The sequence below is a fragment of the Cynocephalus volans genome, chromosome X (assembly GCF_027409185.1).
Source record: "Cynocephalus volans isolate mCynVol1 chromosome X, mCynVol1.pri, whole genome shotgun sequence".
In the NCBI taxonomy this organism is placed as follows: domain Eukaryota; kingdom Metazoa; phylum Chordata; class Mammalia; order Dermoptera; family Cynocephalidae; genus Cynocephalus; species Cynocephalus volans.
Genome location: NC_084478.1, coordinates 24027845 through 24045401, shown reverse-complemented (window position 1 = coordinate 24045401; position 17557 = coordinate 24027845). Strand labels below are relative to the sequence as shown.

Sequence of the window (17557 nt, the reverse complement as noted above, 5' to 3'; positions counted from 1 at the left end):
CCCCAAGTCAGTGGTGATTTTTATATTTAACTATAGCACTTTAGATTCTCAGGTCTTTTTAATGCATAAGCAAAGAATGCTTAAAATTAAATATTAATTATATTTGTATTCATCTTGTAATACATTTATTCCTTAAATCATCTTTTAACCTTCAATTTTACCTCTGTTGACAATCTAGGAAAGAAATGATGCCAAATTCTGACTTTTCTGCTTTTCTGTGATGTTTCCAATCATTTAAAGTAGAGGGGGAGAAGAATACTGGAATTCTTAAAAATCTGATCATTTTCTTAAAAAGAAATATGCATTTCCCATATCATGGGAAAACTATTGTAATCTTGTTTGTATATAATTTTCTATTGTTTTAAAATTGTGTTTAAAGCATGTCTTATGACAGAGGCCTGATGCTAGCATGAAATTGCCTAACTCAATTAAAAAACAACCACCAAAGGGGAAAAAAGAAAACTTGAAAAGCTTAAAGTTGACCTCTAGTTGTTCTACTTATATGTAGACAGCATAAAGAAATAAGTGAGTTACATAGACATGTTATTATCACAGTAAATTCTTCTCACACTGTAAAATAAATTTCTGTAAGTGCCAAAATTTGCATTTTCCCCCTATTTCTTTTCTATGTAACCTTTAGCTATCACTACTGGCCAGTTGGCCTGAGTACAGTACAAAAAAAAAAAAAAAAAAAAAAAAAAGAAGAAAAGAAGAAAGAAAGAAAGCAGGGCAACTAGCTCAGTTGATTAAAGCATGGTGACGATAACACCAGGGTCCAAGGTTCAATTCCTGTATTGGCCAGCAAAATAAATAAATAAATAAATAAATAAATATAACAACAACAACAACAATAATAATAATACAATAAAACCAGAAAGAGAAGGTAATAAAGAAATGAAGTTTAAAAAAATGTACCTTAGGAACATTTTGGCTCTCTCCTTCCCATAAAATTTCATCTGTTATCAATCACTGCTTAACTAAATGTCGGCTCTAACTCCAGCAATTTATTGGGGCTAAGAATCTTGGCCTAGTTTAAAGATCCCAGAGGCTCTGATGTACCTACATGCTTGGCAGTGTTCACTGCTGCGGGCGTCAGCTGAGATCACTGACTTACTCACTTTGAGGTTACCCACAGCTCACTTCTCTGATTCTAAATTGCTGAGATAATTAGAGACACTGAATACTGACCCCACAGTCCTGAATAGGTAGTTCTGAACTCCTCTTTAAAGGAACAGGGATGTGTGTAGTTTTGAGGGCAGCAGATCAAATCTTTAAGAGAGGTGGTATAGGAATTTCCCCTTTTGATAATGGCAAACTAGCTTGTTGCTGACCAACTATCCTGAAATGAAAAGTTAGAAAAATCTCTTTAAAAACATCAGAGAAATACCAGGGCAGTAAGGATTTGAGGGGCTAAAATCCCAAAGAGAAAGGAAGGGCAAAGAGACAAAGCTGTTATTCAGCATTATTTTCCTCTTAAGGCATTTACCAAATTTCAAGCAGTAGCAGAGAAACTGAGAGCAGAGCAGAGCTCCCAGCAGTTTTAGGACAAAGGGGGACAATAAGTAGAGTCCACAGTCCACCAAGGAGAGGATCCCAGCTTAACACCTCAAGTTTTTAGTTGAGATGCTCAAAGAGGTAAGCCCCAGTGGTAAGGGAAACTAGGAGTAGACCAGCTCTCACAAAGACCAAATCCCATCCTCCGATCTGCTCAATTCCTGATTGGGTCAGATATACTAGTACCTCAGAACTGCCTGTGAGAAACAAAAGCTAATCTTTTCTAGAAGATAATACCATCCAGAGCCTCAAATTACTTACAATTGTTTATATACAAAATCAAATGTTCAAACAAAAATTACCTGGCATACCAGGAGACCAAACAGACTGGCAAAAAACTAAGAGATATAATAGAAACAGATTTATAGAGGTTCCACATGTTAGAGTTACCAGAGAGGGACTTAAAAATAATTGGGACTAATTTGAGAAGGTAGATCACAAGATGGAACCAAATGGAAATTCTATAATTGCAACATACAATTAAGAATTAAATGGAAGCTTCAGAAGCAGACTAGACACAGCTGAAGAGAGGATTAGTGAACTGAAAATGGGCAGACTGAAGTACAGTGAGAAAAAAGGATAAAAAGTACAGAAAAGTGAGTAGGAAATGTGTGGGACATGCATGGTCAAATGGTGAAATGAATTGTGTTTAAAATAACTATCAGTAACAGAGGCCTGACCCTAGTGTAAAATTGCCTGCCTTAATAAAACAAAACAAAACAAAAAAACTAGAGGGGAAAAACTTAAGATTAAAGTTAACCTGTACTTATTCTATTTATATGTAGACAGAATAAAGAAGGAGAGAAAAGAGAGAATGGAACAGAAGCAATATTTGAAGTTGTAACTGTTGAGAACTTTCCAAAACTGACTGAAATGTTTGGGCCACAGATTTAAGAAATGCTATAAATCCCAAGCAAGAAAAATACAAAGAAAACCACAACCTAAGTGCATCATAGTAATACCACTGCAAATGACAGATAAAGAGAAAAATCTTAAAATCAGTCCAAGAGAAAAAAATCAATACTGTTAAAGGAGCAACAATAAAACTGACATCTGACTTCAAAGCAGAAGTCAGAGGACAGTGAATGGCAACCTCAAAGTGCTGAAAGATAAGAATTGCCAGCCTAGAATTCTATGCCCAGTGAAAATATATCCCCAAAAGTACATGAAATAAGACATTTTCATATTTAAAAAATCCCCCCAAACTGAGAATGTGTCATCATTCAACTTACACTAAATGAAATACTGAAGGGAATTCTTTGGGCAGAAGTAAAGTGATCTCAGATGAAGCCACAGAGATACAGAAAGGAATGGAGAGCAAGAAAAAAGGTAAATAAGGGGTAAATCTAAATCTAAAGGTAAATGTGTGGATAAATGCAAAGTATATACAAACAATAAGAATAATGTCTTGTGGGTTTTAAAATACAGAGAGAATTAAAATATTGAATCACAAAAACAACAAAAAAAGGGCAGGAGGGAATTAAAAATGAAGTTAAAATGTCTTATCTGTGCATTGCCCAGGAAGTGGGAGAGTTCTAATTTACAGTAGATTCTAATAAGTCAAAGATGCATGCTGTAAACTCTAGTACAGCCCCTAAAAGAATATTAAGAAGAGCTTTATGATTAACAAACTCATGAAGGGGGGAAATAGAACAGTTAAAATATTTAATTAGCTTAAAAGAAGGCAAGAAGGGAAGGAAAAAAAGATTATGAAACAGGTGAGACCAATGAAAGTTAAATAATAAGATGGTAGATTTAAATCCAAATATGAGTAGAATCGAATTTGTCTTTCGCTGTGTTTATAGAGCAGAAACCTGTAGCCAAATTACAAAGAGCAAATACATTTGTGTAAAGTCACTAGTGTTATGCATACCCACAAAATACCAACACTGATGAAGATAACACAAAAATCATAATGTGAAGACATCCATGACAGATAGGTTAATAAGTGTCATCAATTGAATGAGTATTTAATATTACTCCAAGTATAAGAAAGCTTAAAATGCTGTGGATTTTTTACAGCCCATATGGAAGAAACCTGATCGTGGTTTTCTCAAATTTGATAATCCTAAACATTTATACGACATCACCAATAATGAGTTATGAAACTGAAAGAAACTCCTCTAAACTCTCATTAATAAAAAACAATTTTAATCAACCATGCTAGAAGACTGATTTTTCCTTCTAATTTCTCTGTAGAAATGGGTATTACCAAATCATGGTCATTTTAAGAGATGACAAATAAGGGTGAAGTCAAAATATTTAAGAAAATGAGTATGACAGGGGTGTGGTGTCAGGCAGTTATTTAATTGATATTATTGTTATTATTTTTTGGATTTTGTGATATTTGTGGAATTTATCCACTTATTTAAATTTGTAATTTGTTGTGTTTTCTAAATCTGATGCAGGATTTTTAAATGTTTTAAAACATTCACTTCTCTACCTAATTTTGTATTCCTAATCTTATTTGGTTTTTCTTAAAAGGCATCCCCAAACAGTCCCCATAAAACCTGAATAAATTCTTGTCATCTAGGGTTAGAACCATTGTTCTGCTGCAGTGACTTTGTTAACCATGAAAGGAAATAAACTCACAGACCATAATCCAGTATTCCAGGTTCACCCAGTAGGACCTACCAGAATTCATTCATTCCTTTATTCCTTTCTCCAAACATCCATTCATTCACCAATTCAACAAACATTTATCAAGCACCTACTACAGGTTAGGCACTGCTCTAGTGTCAGAACAGATAACCTCCCACTTTTTTGGAGCTTATATTCTAGTAGTGGAAGGCAAACAGTAAACAAATGAACAAAATAATTCTCAAGAAAATAATGCTGAATGATATTTACCCTAGAGAAATGAAGACATATGTCCATACAAAAACTATACATGAATGTTTATAGCAGCTTTATACATAATAACCCAAAATTGAATACAAGGTTAATGCCCATTAACTAGAGAATGGGTAAACTGGTATATCCATGCAATGGAATACTACTCAGCAATAAAAAGTAATGGATTACTGCTATAAGCAACAGCATGAGTTGAAAGAAACCAGACTCAAACAGCTAAATAGTATATGATATCATTCATATGACATTTTGGAAAAGATCAGTGGTTGCCAGGAGCTGGGGGTGGAGGAAGAGGATAGACTACAAAGGGGCAAGAGAGAATTTGGGAGGTGATGGAAATGTTCTCTATCTTGATTGTGGTGGTGATGGTTACATGACTATATACGTTTGTCAGAATTCATGGAAATATACACCTAAAATTTACTGTATGCAAACTATAACTCAATGAACCTGAAAAAAGGAACTGGATGATGGGATAGTGCTGGTCATTCCTTTAGACTGTGTGGCCAAGGAAGACCTCCTACAGGAGGTGATGTGTAATGTGTACAGTGAACCTCTTCAAAACCCCTTGTTCTATTACTGGGAGGCAAAAAAAAAAAAGAAATGGAGGGTTTTTTTCTTTTATTCTGAAAAACTTTTGGTTTAATTAAGAGAGAATTTCTGCAAACTTCACATGCTATGTAGATTTATATGTGCAAAAATGCAAATTTAGCCTATTGTCAAAGGATGTTATTGACAGGCACAATTCAAAAAAACCTCACCAGGGAGCCCTTTTAGGCTATACTCTGTGTTTCATGATAAAGCATGTGCTTTTCTTTTTGCCTTCATGCATATTAAGTTGCCAGAAGTGATACCTAATCACATAAAAGCTTAACACTTTAAAAGATGATATGCTAGAGACAAGGTCAAAGTTCTCGTCTCTCCCGTCTCCTCTCCCGCAGCGCTCCAGTTGAAAGAGCCTTGCTGGGAAACCCCACTTGCACAGCGCTTGCTTGCCCTCTGACCAGTCCCAGAGGCTGCTAGCAGCAGCGGCAGTTCTGTTGATGCTGGGAGACATGAGTTGAGTTTCCTTCCAGAGAGGCAGCATATCTTTCAGAAAAATCAAACTATAGAGAAGTTATAAACTGGTAGCTCAAGTAAACTGCTCCAACAGAGGCGCTTTCTTGTAAAGAATTTCTGAAAGGATGCTTTACAAGAAATTAAATTAAGTGTTCTCTTTTGAGAAAGGGGCCAATCTCCATGGAATCAGTGAAGCTGGGCCTCTAAAACAGTATAGGAGCCTTTGGCATCACTGAGATGACCTCTTTAGAAGTGGACCACACTGGAGTCACTCAGGGTATCTTCCTTCAGAGCAGCAGCGTTTGGAGCCAGTAGTTCCCACTGTCTAGAGAACAGAAATGGAATCAGGCTGTATTTTGATGGTTTCTGAGGAAAAGTTCCCCTGAAGGAACTGGGACTTGGAATGAGGAGAGCAGGATTCTAGTGTGACTCTACTCTGAATTTGTTATGACAAAGTTAAATCCCATCACATCTTTTAGTCTCTGTGTCAAACAAGGGTTTAAACTTTCAGATGACTTTTACTTCTAGCTGCTGGACTTTATCATTTTGTCACTCTCAAACATCACCCAAGCGGTAGTTACTGTCCTCTTACTAGATATAGATGGGCCTGGGTGTTGTAGAAGACATGGACCCTCTAGAACAAACTATCCTTACCCTTTTCCTGTTGAGGGTCCAATTTCGATCTTAAATTCCATTTACTTAATACTGAGGCACCTAGCACAGAGACATCCAGTAGGAAGGATCTATGTAAAAAATATATCCATCTATCCAACCATTCACTCATCTATCCACCCATCTGTCCACCTATCTACTCATCCACTCATTCATCCATCCATCCATCCATCCACCCAACCCACCCACCCACTCATCTAGCCATCCAGCCATCTACCCATCCATCCACCAATCTTTCCATCTATTCATCTATGCATTCATCTATTTATCCCTGGAATCTATTTATGGACTCACAAAGAATAGCTTTTCTCTCATTTACCTGGGTAACGAGAGTTTTGTAAAGAGGAAACAGCTAAGAAGCTGATGACTACCTGATGCATATTTAAGAGTATGCTTTCAGATGAATCCCCAAACTGGGGAAGAGTAATAATAATGAGAGGAGTAGTATGCAGTAATTAAACAATTTTAATTTATCAATATTTATTGGTCACCCACTTGGCACAAGGAAACTTGTGGGGCTTTGTGGAAGATGTAGGAATATACAAGAAATCTGTGCTCTCCACATTCTTAATAATCTACCTAAAAATTTAAAGCAATGAATATATGAGAGGCTAAAAAAAAAAAGACGAACAAGTGAACTACTTCAAAAAAACAAGATAAAAGATGTCACAAGATAATTCATATCTCAGATAATAAGTCTCATGTTTCGAAGAGGGTCAGGAAATTTGGGCTAGAATGGCCCAACTTAGAGCTTTAAGGAAGAGGCTTGAACCACATTTTGAATGATAGGCAAGATGTCAAGGTGAAAATCACAAGATTTTAGGACTTGGAGAAACCACAGAAATAATCTACCTCAATTCCATTTTATAGATGATTAAACTAAGCTCAGACAGTTAAGTGACTTGGTCCAACTCACTCATATGGGTAGTAATGGCAGAAAAATGTCTAAAATGCAGGCTTATGGATACCCATTCCAAGCCTATATCCCACGTGGGATGAGGAAAAAACATTCTGGAGAGTGGGTGGGACATAGCATAAGCAAGGATACAGAGCCAGGAATGAACGGGTCATTGTAACCACCGTGTATGAGGATGTCAGTGTGTGTGTAAGGGCAGAAAGCATGGGAGGAAAGGGTGGGCAGAAACCAATATTGAAGGGGCTTGAATGCAAACCTGCAATTGGTCAGCCATGTGAATCTCCAGAATTCTGTTGTCTGTGACTCCCTTTGACACGGTGACAGGGTTATAAGCTTTTCTAGAAAAATGTTATTCTTTTCATATTGACAAAGACTCAGGTTTACCTGGGGGAGGGGAAGACCACAGAAGGGACGTTGGGACGAGGATGGGGCTAGGAATCTACGTTTTTAAAGCTTCCCTGTGATTCTGATGATCATCCAGTTTGGAGGGTCTTCTGGTTCACCCTTTTACTAATCTATCAGATACAGACCACCACTTTGGAAAATTGTTTGACAATATTTACTAAATACATGCCCCATGTGACCTAGCAATTTCACTCCCAGACATATATGCAAGAGAAATGAACACTTATGTTCCCCAAAAGGCATGAATAAGAATTTTCAGAGCAGGTTATTATCAAACCCAAACTGGAAACAATCCAATGTCCATCAGTATTAGAATGGATAAATAAACTGAGGTATATGCATACAATAGAATACTGTAATAACAAATCACTGTTAAGTGCACCAACATGGATAAATATCACAGAAACAATGACAAGCATAAGAAGACAGACACAAAGGAGTACTTACTATACGATTCCATTTATATGAAGTTAAAGAACTGGCAGAAATAATTTATGGTGACTAAAATCAGAATAGTGATTGCCTCTGTATTGGAGTATAACTAGGAAAGGGCATAATAGAAATGCTAGGAGTGCTGGGACTGTTCTTTATCTCCATCTGGGGAGTGGTCATGCAGTTACATAGGTGTATGTCAAAATATATTGAGATGTTACTTGTTCAGTTTACTGTGTATATAGATCACATCTATATTTTTTTGTTGAGAAAAAAATATAGAGAATGTAAATTGGTTCTGGCAACCTCATGAGGTTGTTATAAGAATCTCATAGCTTTTAAAAAAATTGGATAAATATAAAAGTACAGTCTTACATTATTTAACTATCTCAATACCTATTCTTGTTGAAATTGGTTAGATGTAGTATCTGTAATTCAAGTCATCCATCAGCTCTTTTAAGCCTTAGCAAAACACAGAAACTTAGTTATATGGGAGCTTCTGGTAATTTCTGAACTTGGGAAGGACATACAGTAACTATAAACTTACTGAGGACACAATGGAGCTGCCAAAGGGTTCAAGCCAGCTTTTGAAAGAGCTTTCCCTTTCTGCTGATGGTGAACCTGTCTGCAATGAAACTCCAGAGAAGTTCCCTGCAGCTGCATGTTTACATCCCATGCCCTTGCTTTCCTCTGTTTCCTTCCCCAAGAAGACAGTAAACACCATCTGTACCACCGCACTCACCAAACTGGAAACCAAAATCTCTTCTTCCCATCCAGAAAATTACCCTCATCCTGAAGTGCCCTCGGCCATTGGTAACGAGCCACAGACCTTCTGCCAGCTCCAAAGTTGGCCGGCCCTGAATCAACACGTGAAACTGTCTGTGGTCATTTCATACCTGATGGGCAAATGTACAGGGTAACAGCAAGCTGCAGGTGAGTGGAGGGAATGGACAAGCCTGCCCAGTTGCTGCAATGCTCAACCCTCATTTCTGGACCATTACTTTTCAGTCTTTGAAAATATCATGTGTGCTGAGCAGTGTACTTTGGCAGCTAAGTACAAACACATGTCTACAAATTCTGATAACACTATCTTTATTTGTCCATTGCTCAACAAAACCAGATCACCTGGGGACTGTTTGCTCCTCTACAAAATGAGAATCCAGCACCACGTGTATTAAAATGTGGGACATTTTCTTCTGAGCATAAACTTTCAAGAGCTGCTTCTATGCCTTTTCCAGTACACTCTCAAATCCTTATGTATCTTTAATACATCACATACAGTTGATTTTAAGATAAAAATTCATAGTCTCTGGTTCATTGCACGAGTTTTTCTTAATTTGACCATATGGTCTATGCTGTGCCTGAAAAGTCTATTCATTATCATGTCCAATTTCCAGAGTCCAGAAGTACATTAGATATGTTCAGTAATTCATATGAGCAACCTACAGATATTTCCTGACATTAATCCAGGCAAGTGGTTTTTACATGATAGACACGTGATAAATATTCAAAGAATGAATATGAATTTTTAAGAACTGAATAAACGTAAACTGTTACAATGTGTTCACACAAGAAATGCAGTTCACAAATATATATATTTCCCAGAATAAAACACGTACTGGACTCCTTTTCCTTTCCCCCCCAAATCCCCAAAAGCATTGTATATGGACATACATCAGTAAAGATAGTAAAACTAGAAGTCAGCCTTGAATAGAGCTTTCTCCAGAAAAGGAAAATCCAAATAATGCTTGATTTCATCTAAGAGAGAGTTAGAAAAACCAGCACACGACTCTTCAGTCACAGAGAGCCAAAACAAAATCAGCTGTGAGAAAAGTTAAACTGTTCGAGGCAAATGAATTTCAAAGAAGTGAGGCTTATTTTCTCCTCTTGGTTATTTCTGAAAGAATATTTCGGAGAAGAAATGCAGCGGGATTTTTCTGTTCTCAGAAGATTTTGAATTGCTTCTAAGAAACATTTGCCCATGGTTTAAACTCTATTGGGTGTTGTCTTTCTCACAGATCAATTAATTTTGCAGGGAAGGAGAAGTTAGGAACAGGCAATGTTAAATTGATTCATTTCCAGAAAATGCGCCTTGGTCTTATGCTCAGAGATTTTTTTTCTTATTTGTCTCCTTCCATCTTTGCCATTCACTCACTTTTCTTTCTTAAACCGATATGTCAAACTCTGCAAGTAATCACCAGAGCAAAACATGCCTGGAAGGGAACCTAAGTTTGACTAACATTTCCCTTTGTGCAAACAGCTCCGTCTGTCCCAACAAGGCAGTTCATTTACCGAGGCATCTACCACCCTCAGAGAGAATGTAACTTTCAGCCAGTACTTACCTGTCTGCCGAGAGCGCCGTGAGCGTGAAGACAGACACCCCCACCGAGGTAAGCTGTATAAAGGGGATCAGTTTACAGCCAATCCTGCCAAACAGCCATCTGTCGGCCAGGTACCTGCTGGCATCCACGGGAGCACATGTTATCAGGAGGAGCAGGTCTCCCAAAGCCAGACTGGAGATGAACAGGTTCGGCACGTTTCTCATGGACTTGACCGTACAGAAGATCTTGATCAAAGTGATGTTGCCAATGAGGCCTATCAGAATGATAACCCCATAAATTGCAGGGATGACATAGAGGATCCCCGGTTGGAACCAGTCATCATTCATGGGGAGATCCGCACTGTGATTGGAGATGTTGTAGTACACGGTATAGTCCATTTCCAAGTTCAGAAGAAAACAATCACTTAGAGCTATGTCTAGATTTTTTTCCCCACCAAAAAGTGCCCTTAGATGCTGTTTCTTAACTTATGATTTTGCAACTGGGTGAAGATGAGGATGAGATCTATGCTGGGCTCCTTATCTTCTTCAATAAAAGTACTCTGAGTAAATATACACTATGGCATTTAAAACTGTCACTAGTTTGACTCTGGTACTGCCCTGGCCTTCACATGACATAATGCAATACATCTATAAATTCCATAAATTAACAACAATAAAAACTCAGCCCCCAAAAGGCTTAGAATTAAACCCACTCTGCATCAGCTCTTTCTACCTTCATCCTAGTCTGAGTTTCCCTGGCTGCAGTTTACTAAGAACTTTTGGCCTGCTATTTTCACACAGAATTTCCTGTCTTTCCTGATGTTTAGAACCTGAAGGTTTAAAGTGGGTAGAAAAAAAACTGCACTGAGAAATCCTCAAATCCTATAGGCAGGATGCTTTGCACGTCACTGGCTTCATCAGCAAACGGAGGTTCTGCTAAGCTGAGGCTCTGAAGAGGAACCAGGGCTACTTATAGACAGAGAATGCCAGCCCCCTGCTGGACACTTCAATCACTGCCCAGTCGCCTGTTTTCTCCAAACGAGAATCAACCAGCAGATCGCAGTTCCTATGGGGTTTAACAGAAATCTTTGGCTTCTCATTTAAGCACACAGCACCTATGGTAGGTATTTAATAAATGTTGCTAGCACTCTGCAAAGACACTGGAAATCTTTCTGATAATATCCCCATGAATCCAGATGGGACTCAAATCTCATTTTCTCATCTTTTCTAATACATTGTAATGACATGTTAAAGTTGCTATAAAATGAGGTCTGTCTCTGAATTAAATGCACACAGATGCACAGGGTGCCCGTGTGTGAGCTGTCCCACTCAGTCTTTCCACTGTGTCTTTGAACAAGGACAGCTACTGGGAACACACATGCACAGGACTCTCACCTTAAACCTTCAACAACTGACATCTGGAAAAACCAGAAGCACAACGCACACGTGCTCTTTCCTGTAGGCTTGCCTAGACATTCCTGTTCCCTTTACTAGTGAGAAATTAAATTGGGAGCCAGCTGCATTCTTAACTCTTAAAGATCAATAGTCTTTTCTAGAAAAATGGGTCTTTTCTTATCTTATCTGAAAATTACATAAATCGGCATTTTGATGCAGCTATTTGCAATTTTTAATTGAATGTTTGCCATGTTTTATAGTAAATTTCTTCTTAAGCCTTGAGTGGGAAATAAACTATAAAAAAGTTACAAATAGAATACGAAGAAATTGGACAGTGGAAAGAAATAAGTTATAGTTGAAGGACTGCTAGAAAAGGCTTCACTGAGGAAATACTATTAGAATCAGGCTTAGACCTTTAGCCAACAATTTATAAATACTATATAAGGGTGTATCTTCAGGACTTCTGTGGGGCCAGCTCTTCCAGGTATATGACAGGAAGCAAGTTAGTAATAAGCATTGCTACGGAAGGTCTTATTTTTTAGGACCCAAAAGGAATAATTAAACTTGCGTCTCCCACCATGCCAGGACCCACCAAGAACGCCTCCAGGTGTGTAGTCATGGACACTTCCAGTGGCAGGTTACAACACTGAGGTGGCTGCCATGCTCCTTCCATCAATGTGAAAGGCTCCATGCTCCTCTCAGCCAATAGTAGGGAGACTGATGCAGCATGCCTGGAGGTGGAAGAGCTTTTCAGTGGAGATCGGTGTCACCAGTAACAGGTAAATAACCATGAGCCTAGTAGTGCTCATTCATTGCTAGTTGTATAGCTTAATGAGGCAGTATGTGGGCTCTGTGCTTCAATCCTGGCTCCCTCATTTATTACCTTGGAAAGTTACTATCTTCAGCTTCAGTTTTCTCATCTGTAAAGTTGGGATAATTTGTGAAATTAATTAAAATGATCCATGTTAAGACTGCATAGTATTTGGCACATAGTAAGTGCTCAATTAATATTAGCTGCTGCTATTATTATTATTATTATTATTATTATTATTATTATTATTAATTTTGGGATTGAGGGGGGAAAGACCTACTTTGGAAAAGCCCAGTAAGTTCAGAAGAGCGATTGACCCCAGATCAATAGGCAAGGGGTTCCATTCATATGAGTGAATCAACAACTCCTGTATTCATTTGAAAGAAATTTATAGAACATCTACCAGTTGCCAGGCACTGTGCAAGAGGCTGAGAAAAATAACGTGAAGATACGTATGCTTGTGGCTCTTTAAACCCCATCTCCTCTCTAGAATGAAGCAACTATCTTTTCTCCAGAAAAGATGATATTTGATCTTAAAGGTTGAGTAAGTGTTTGGCAGGGCCTTTTGAACAGAGAAAGTAGTATGTGCCTAGGATAGAGATATAAAAGAAAGAGCACAACGTTGAGCAGGGGGACAGCTACAAGTCAAGAAAGGTCATCCAGACTGAAAGAGAGGGGGTGGAGAAAGAGCCATGTGAAATGCAGCTAGGGGCAGGTTTGGGTGACCTTGCGATGGATCTTGAATTCCTGCTAAGAAGTTTGGTCTAGAGGGCATTTTTTTGGTTCACAAAGTGGACTTCTGGATCTTGTTTCCCTTCATTTCTTTAGACACCCCTGCGTGCTGAGTCAGCCTCACTTCTTAAATCCAACTGGGTGGTTAGCGTTCCTTCCCATGTAAGTTAAGCAGATGCTGATAGATATTGATTTCTCGCAGCTGGTGTTAGCATTATGTGTTCCACAGCACCACAGAATGTTCTAATGGCATTTTAGGAGTGAAGGTATATTGAGGTTTGACACCTACTATTTTCTGGGATCAAAGATGTTTTAAAAAGCTAATTAGAGAATTTTGATGTCATTTCAACTAATTAGCTATAATGACTCAATTCCTTCCATTATGTGTCACCTTCTGGCAGAACACCAAACATACTCAGACATTTGCTTAGCTTTTTATTTAGCGGTGAGCATGGGATGCCTTTGACTTACGAAAATGGTGCAGAACAAACATAATACAAAATTCCTGTCTTCAGAGACTCCAGTCTCTGAATAGAATTGGAGTGTGACTCAGCATCCTTTCTCATGTGTTGGGGCAGCAGTGTCCTTTCTACTTCTGTTTCAGTCAATAGGGTCACATTTTCCGTTCTTCTAGAAAAGTCGATTTTCTGGGGACTTTAATATGAGGGGGGCAGTGGCTTGGCAAAATTTGGGAGGATGGATGGATTCAATGGGGTCAAAGAAAGTGGAGAAAAAGTCTCTTCCCACCAGGTGTATGCATGGTACTGTGACTTCCAGTAGCTGGCATTCTTGGTAAAGCAACAATGCGTAAATGCAGACCAGATAAATTAATTATAGAATGGGGAGAATTTGTAGTTGGGACCAGAGAAAAGAGAAGGGGATGCTCTGGGTCTGTTTGAGGTTCAGTCTGCCTGGAACAAAAAGGTTTGAAGAGGAGTAAAAAATGAAAAATAAAGGAGATTGGATCTGCTGGGGAAGACTTTGCAATTAAGTTTTCAGCTCGGACTTCAGCCTGTACGACACTGGTTCTTAAAAAATCATCAAGGTTGCCTGGGATACTTCTTAAAAATACAGAATCTGAGACTCTCATCCAGACCTACTGAATTGAAATCTCCAAAGACAGAACCCAAGAATCAACGGTTTTCATGAGGTCCCCAGCGGATCCCAGCATTCTCCTATGCTGGGGACCAGTAATGCAGGCAGCATGCAATCCAGAGATCATGACAACACGACAGTACTTACTCTTTCTCTTCTGCAGAGGGAGAGGGAAAGCAAGGAAGCACATTTAGGAGATGGTTGCTATGGGCCCTTGCTACCCAAAATGTGGTCCTTGAGCCAGCAGCCCAGCAGCATGGATGTGACCTGAGAGCTTGTTAGAAATGCAGAATCTCAGGCACTCTCCCAGACCTCCTGATAATTTTCATTTTAACAAAGGCCCCAGGGAATTCATGTGCACACATTAAAGTCTGAGATGTGCTGATCTAGGCATTAGGGAGGTCTGGCAGCAAAGGTTAAGAAACCAGGACAGGAACTGGGAACAGATGGGAGACTGGAATCTCAAGTTCAGAATGGAACCAGCAACTGAACCTGAACTGAGAACCACTGAATTGGGGCTTTTTGCTGTCTCTGATAATGGCTGCGAATCATTTCAGACTACGTGGCAGGTAAGCTGTTTTTGCCAAAACACAGGGGCAAGAATCCCATCACAAATGTAGAGAATGTAGGCGATGGAGAAGCCCAAGATGGTGATTTTTTTTATTTTTTATTTTTTAATTTTTTTAGGCTGGTGACTCAGAGAATAAAGAGCAAGGGCAAGAGGGAAGCCACTCTGGAGAGAAATGCTGAATCTGGTTTTAGGAATATTGAGTTCGCTACATAAACAAGGAAAAGTAAGGAAGTCAACGGAAATGAGAGGTGAAGTCTAAAGGCAGAGAGGTAAATAATTAAGAGGACTGGCTGAGAACTGGACACCGAATGCCATGTGGAGTAAATGTGTAGTGAAAGATTCACAGAGACTCAAGTAAAGTTAGGCTTTGAGGAGACGGTCATGCGGTAAAAGTCAGTGGGGACTGAGCAAGATTTCAATATTAGATTTGTGACAGCACCGTGGAGAAGCTGCTAGAAAAATTGCAGCAATCCTTGCTTGAGAAGAATCAGAGATGTCAAATTTTAGTGCTGCAGCAGGAACAAAGGAGGCAGATGACTATATCCAGATCCTGTAATGCTGGGATCCATTCAAGTTCCCTTTTCTTTCTCAACATCCTGTGACTTTCCATGGGGCTTGGAAACTTAGGTGAAAGGTGGGGGGAGTCTTCTGAAAGAAAGAATCAAGTTTCGTTTTGAGCCCCATGAAGCTGCAGAAGTAAATGTAGATGCCCAGAGAAAGTCTAGAGAGGATGACCAAATTCTCAGGCAGACCCGAGGCAAAGAGCACACCTGGTGTGGTGGTTTGAAAATATATTCACCACTTCTTGGGACTCTTTGCTTCAAGAGATGGAGATTAACTTCACTCGCCTTGGGTATAAGCTGTATCTAGTGACTGGCTTCTAACAAATAGAATAAGGCAGCAAGGACAGTGTGTGACTTCTAAGACTAGATGGTAAAGGGCATTGTAGCTTCCTCCTTGCACTATCTCCTTGGATCACTTGCTCTGAAGGAAGTCATCTGCCTTGTAGTGAGAATATTCGAGTGACTCTATGGACACGTCCCCATGGTGAGGAGCTGAGACCTCCTGTCCACAGCTATGAGTCCTGTCCACAGAGTGAGTCACTCTGGAAATGGCTCCTCCAGCACCAGTCAAGCCTTTAGATGACTGCAACCCCAGCTGACATCCTGACTGCAGCTTCATGAGAGACCCTGAGACAGAACCACCAGCCAAGCCACTCTCAAATTCCTGACCCACAAAGACTGTGAGTTAATAAATGTTTGTTATTTTAACTCAATGTTTTATGGTAATTTGTTATGCAGCAATAGAGAACACCTGTTCAGTAAAATGGATTGTGAAGAGGAGGAAAGGAAAATCACCAAGAAGACAAAAGAAAATAGAAAAGAAAGAACAGAAAATCTAACTGCTATAAATCTGAGTTGAACCTTGAGTGGTCAGGCAGGGTACAAGGGAAAGGAAAGTATGGTCAAACCCAGAAAAGTTACGCAGACTGAAATCCATTTGTCATCCAGTAACACCAAAGTTTCTTATCTGGATAGAACATATGTATTTTTAAAATATTACAAATGAGCTGAACTTCCTTGCTCAGCCACCATAAACCTGGAAATTCAAAATTTATATTCCATTTCCACATCTGCTCAGTGAGCTTTGACAAATCAAATCGATTCAATGAGCATTACTTGTCACTGAACTGTTCTGTGCTGTGGATTCTCCATCCATAAAATACAGAGACATTTTCCCTTGCCTATGCCCCTGGACAACTCGAGGCATTAGCACCACCCCCTAGCAATGAAGCCAACCAAGTGTGGCACCATCCCTCTACCTTCAGCCATCTCTTTCCAGCTCTTTTTTCCTCTCTCCTAGGAGAGTCCAATCAGCACAGCCTCAGATCCCCTGAAACACATCCCTGTATTATTTCTACCTCCAATAACAGATGCCTGACAAGGCAACATCTTGCTGGGATGAATTCTTTTTTAAACATTTTAGTTTGAAATAACTTTGTTTACGGAAAAGTTGCAAAGAAAGTACAAAGTGTTCCCATATACTTGTACTCTTCGCCTAGCTTCCTCTTTTGTTAACATCTTACAAAACTAGGAAATTAGCATTGGTACAATACTATTATGTAAACTACAGACTTACAGATATCACCAGTCTTCCCACTACTGTCATTTTCTGTTCCAGGGCCCAATGCAAGATTAATCATCATGATTCCATAGTCTCCTCCTAACTGAGACAGTTTCTCAGGCTTTCCTGTTTTTCATGACCTTGACACTTTTGAAGAGTACTGGTAAGGTATTTTGTAGTATGTCCCTCAGTTTGGGTTTGCCTGATATCTTTTCATGATTAGACTGGGGATATGGATTTTGGGGAAAAAACCATAGAGGTGAGGTGCCCTTCTCATCACATCCTATCAGGGAGTATGTATTAGTTGCTACTGTAACAAATTACCACAAATTTAGTGGCCTAAAACAACAGGAATTTATTTGCTTGCAATTCTAGAGGCCAGAAGTCTGATGAGCTTTACAGGGCTAAATTCGAGGTGTTAGCGGGGCTGGTCCCTTCTGGGGGCTCTAGGGAGAATTGTTCCTTGCTTCCTCCAGCTTCTAGCGGTCCCTAGAGGTCCTGGACTTGTGGCCACATCACTCCAATGTCTTTTTTCTGTCATTACATTGCCTTTTCTTCTGGAGTCAAATCTCCCCCTGCTTCTCACTTATAAGAACTCTTCTGATGCATTGAGCTCAG

General features: G+C 39.2%; 1 protein-coding gene across 1 annotated transcript in view; it reads right to left on the bottom strand.

The window, feature by feature from the left end:
* The window catches only part of GRPR (gastrin releasing peptide receptor), a 33742-nt gene extending 16721 nt beyond the window's left edge, over nt 1-17021 (bottom strand). Inside the window, exons 1-3 of the mRNA XM_063084507.1 lie at nt 16955-17021; nt 15799-16056; nt 10234-10648 (exon numbers count right to left, since the gene is read on the bottom strand). Coding sequence (XP_062940577.1) covers nt 10234-10648; nt 15799-16056; nt 16955-17021 — 740 coding nt within the window. The remainder of the gene's footprint in view (nt 1-10233; nt 10649-15798; nt 16057-16954) is intronic.
* Nucleotides 17022-17557: the final 536 nt, after the last annotated feature.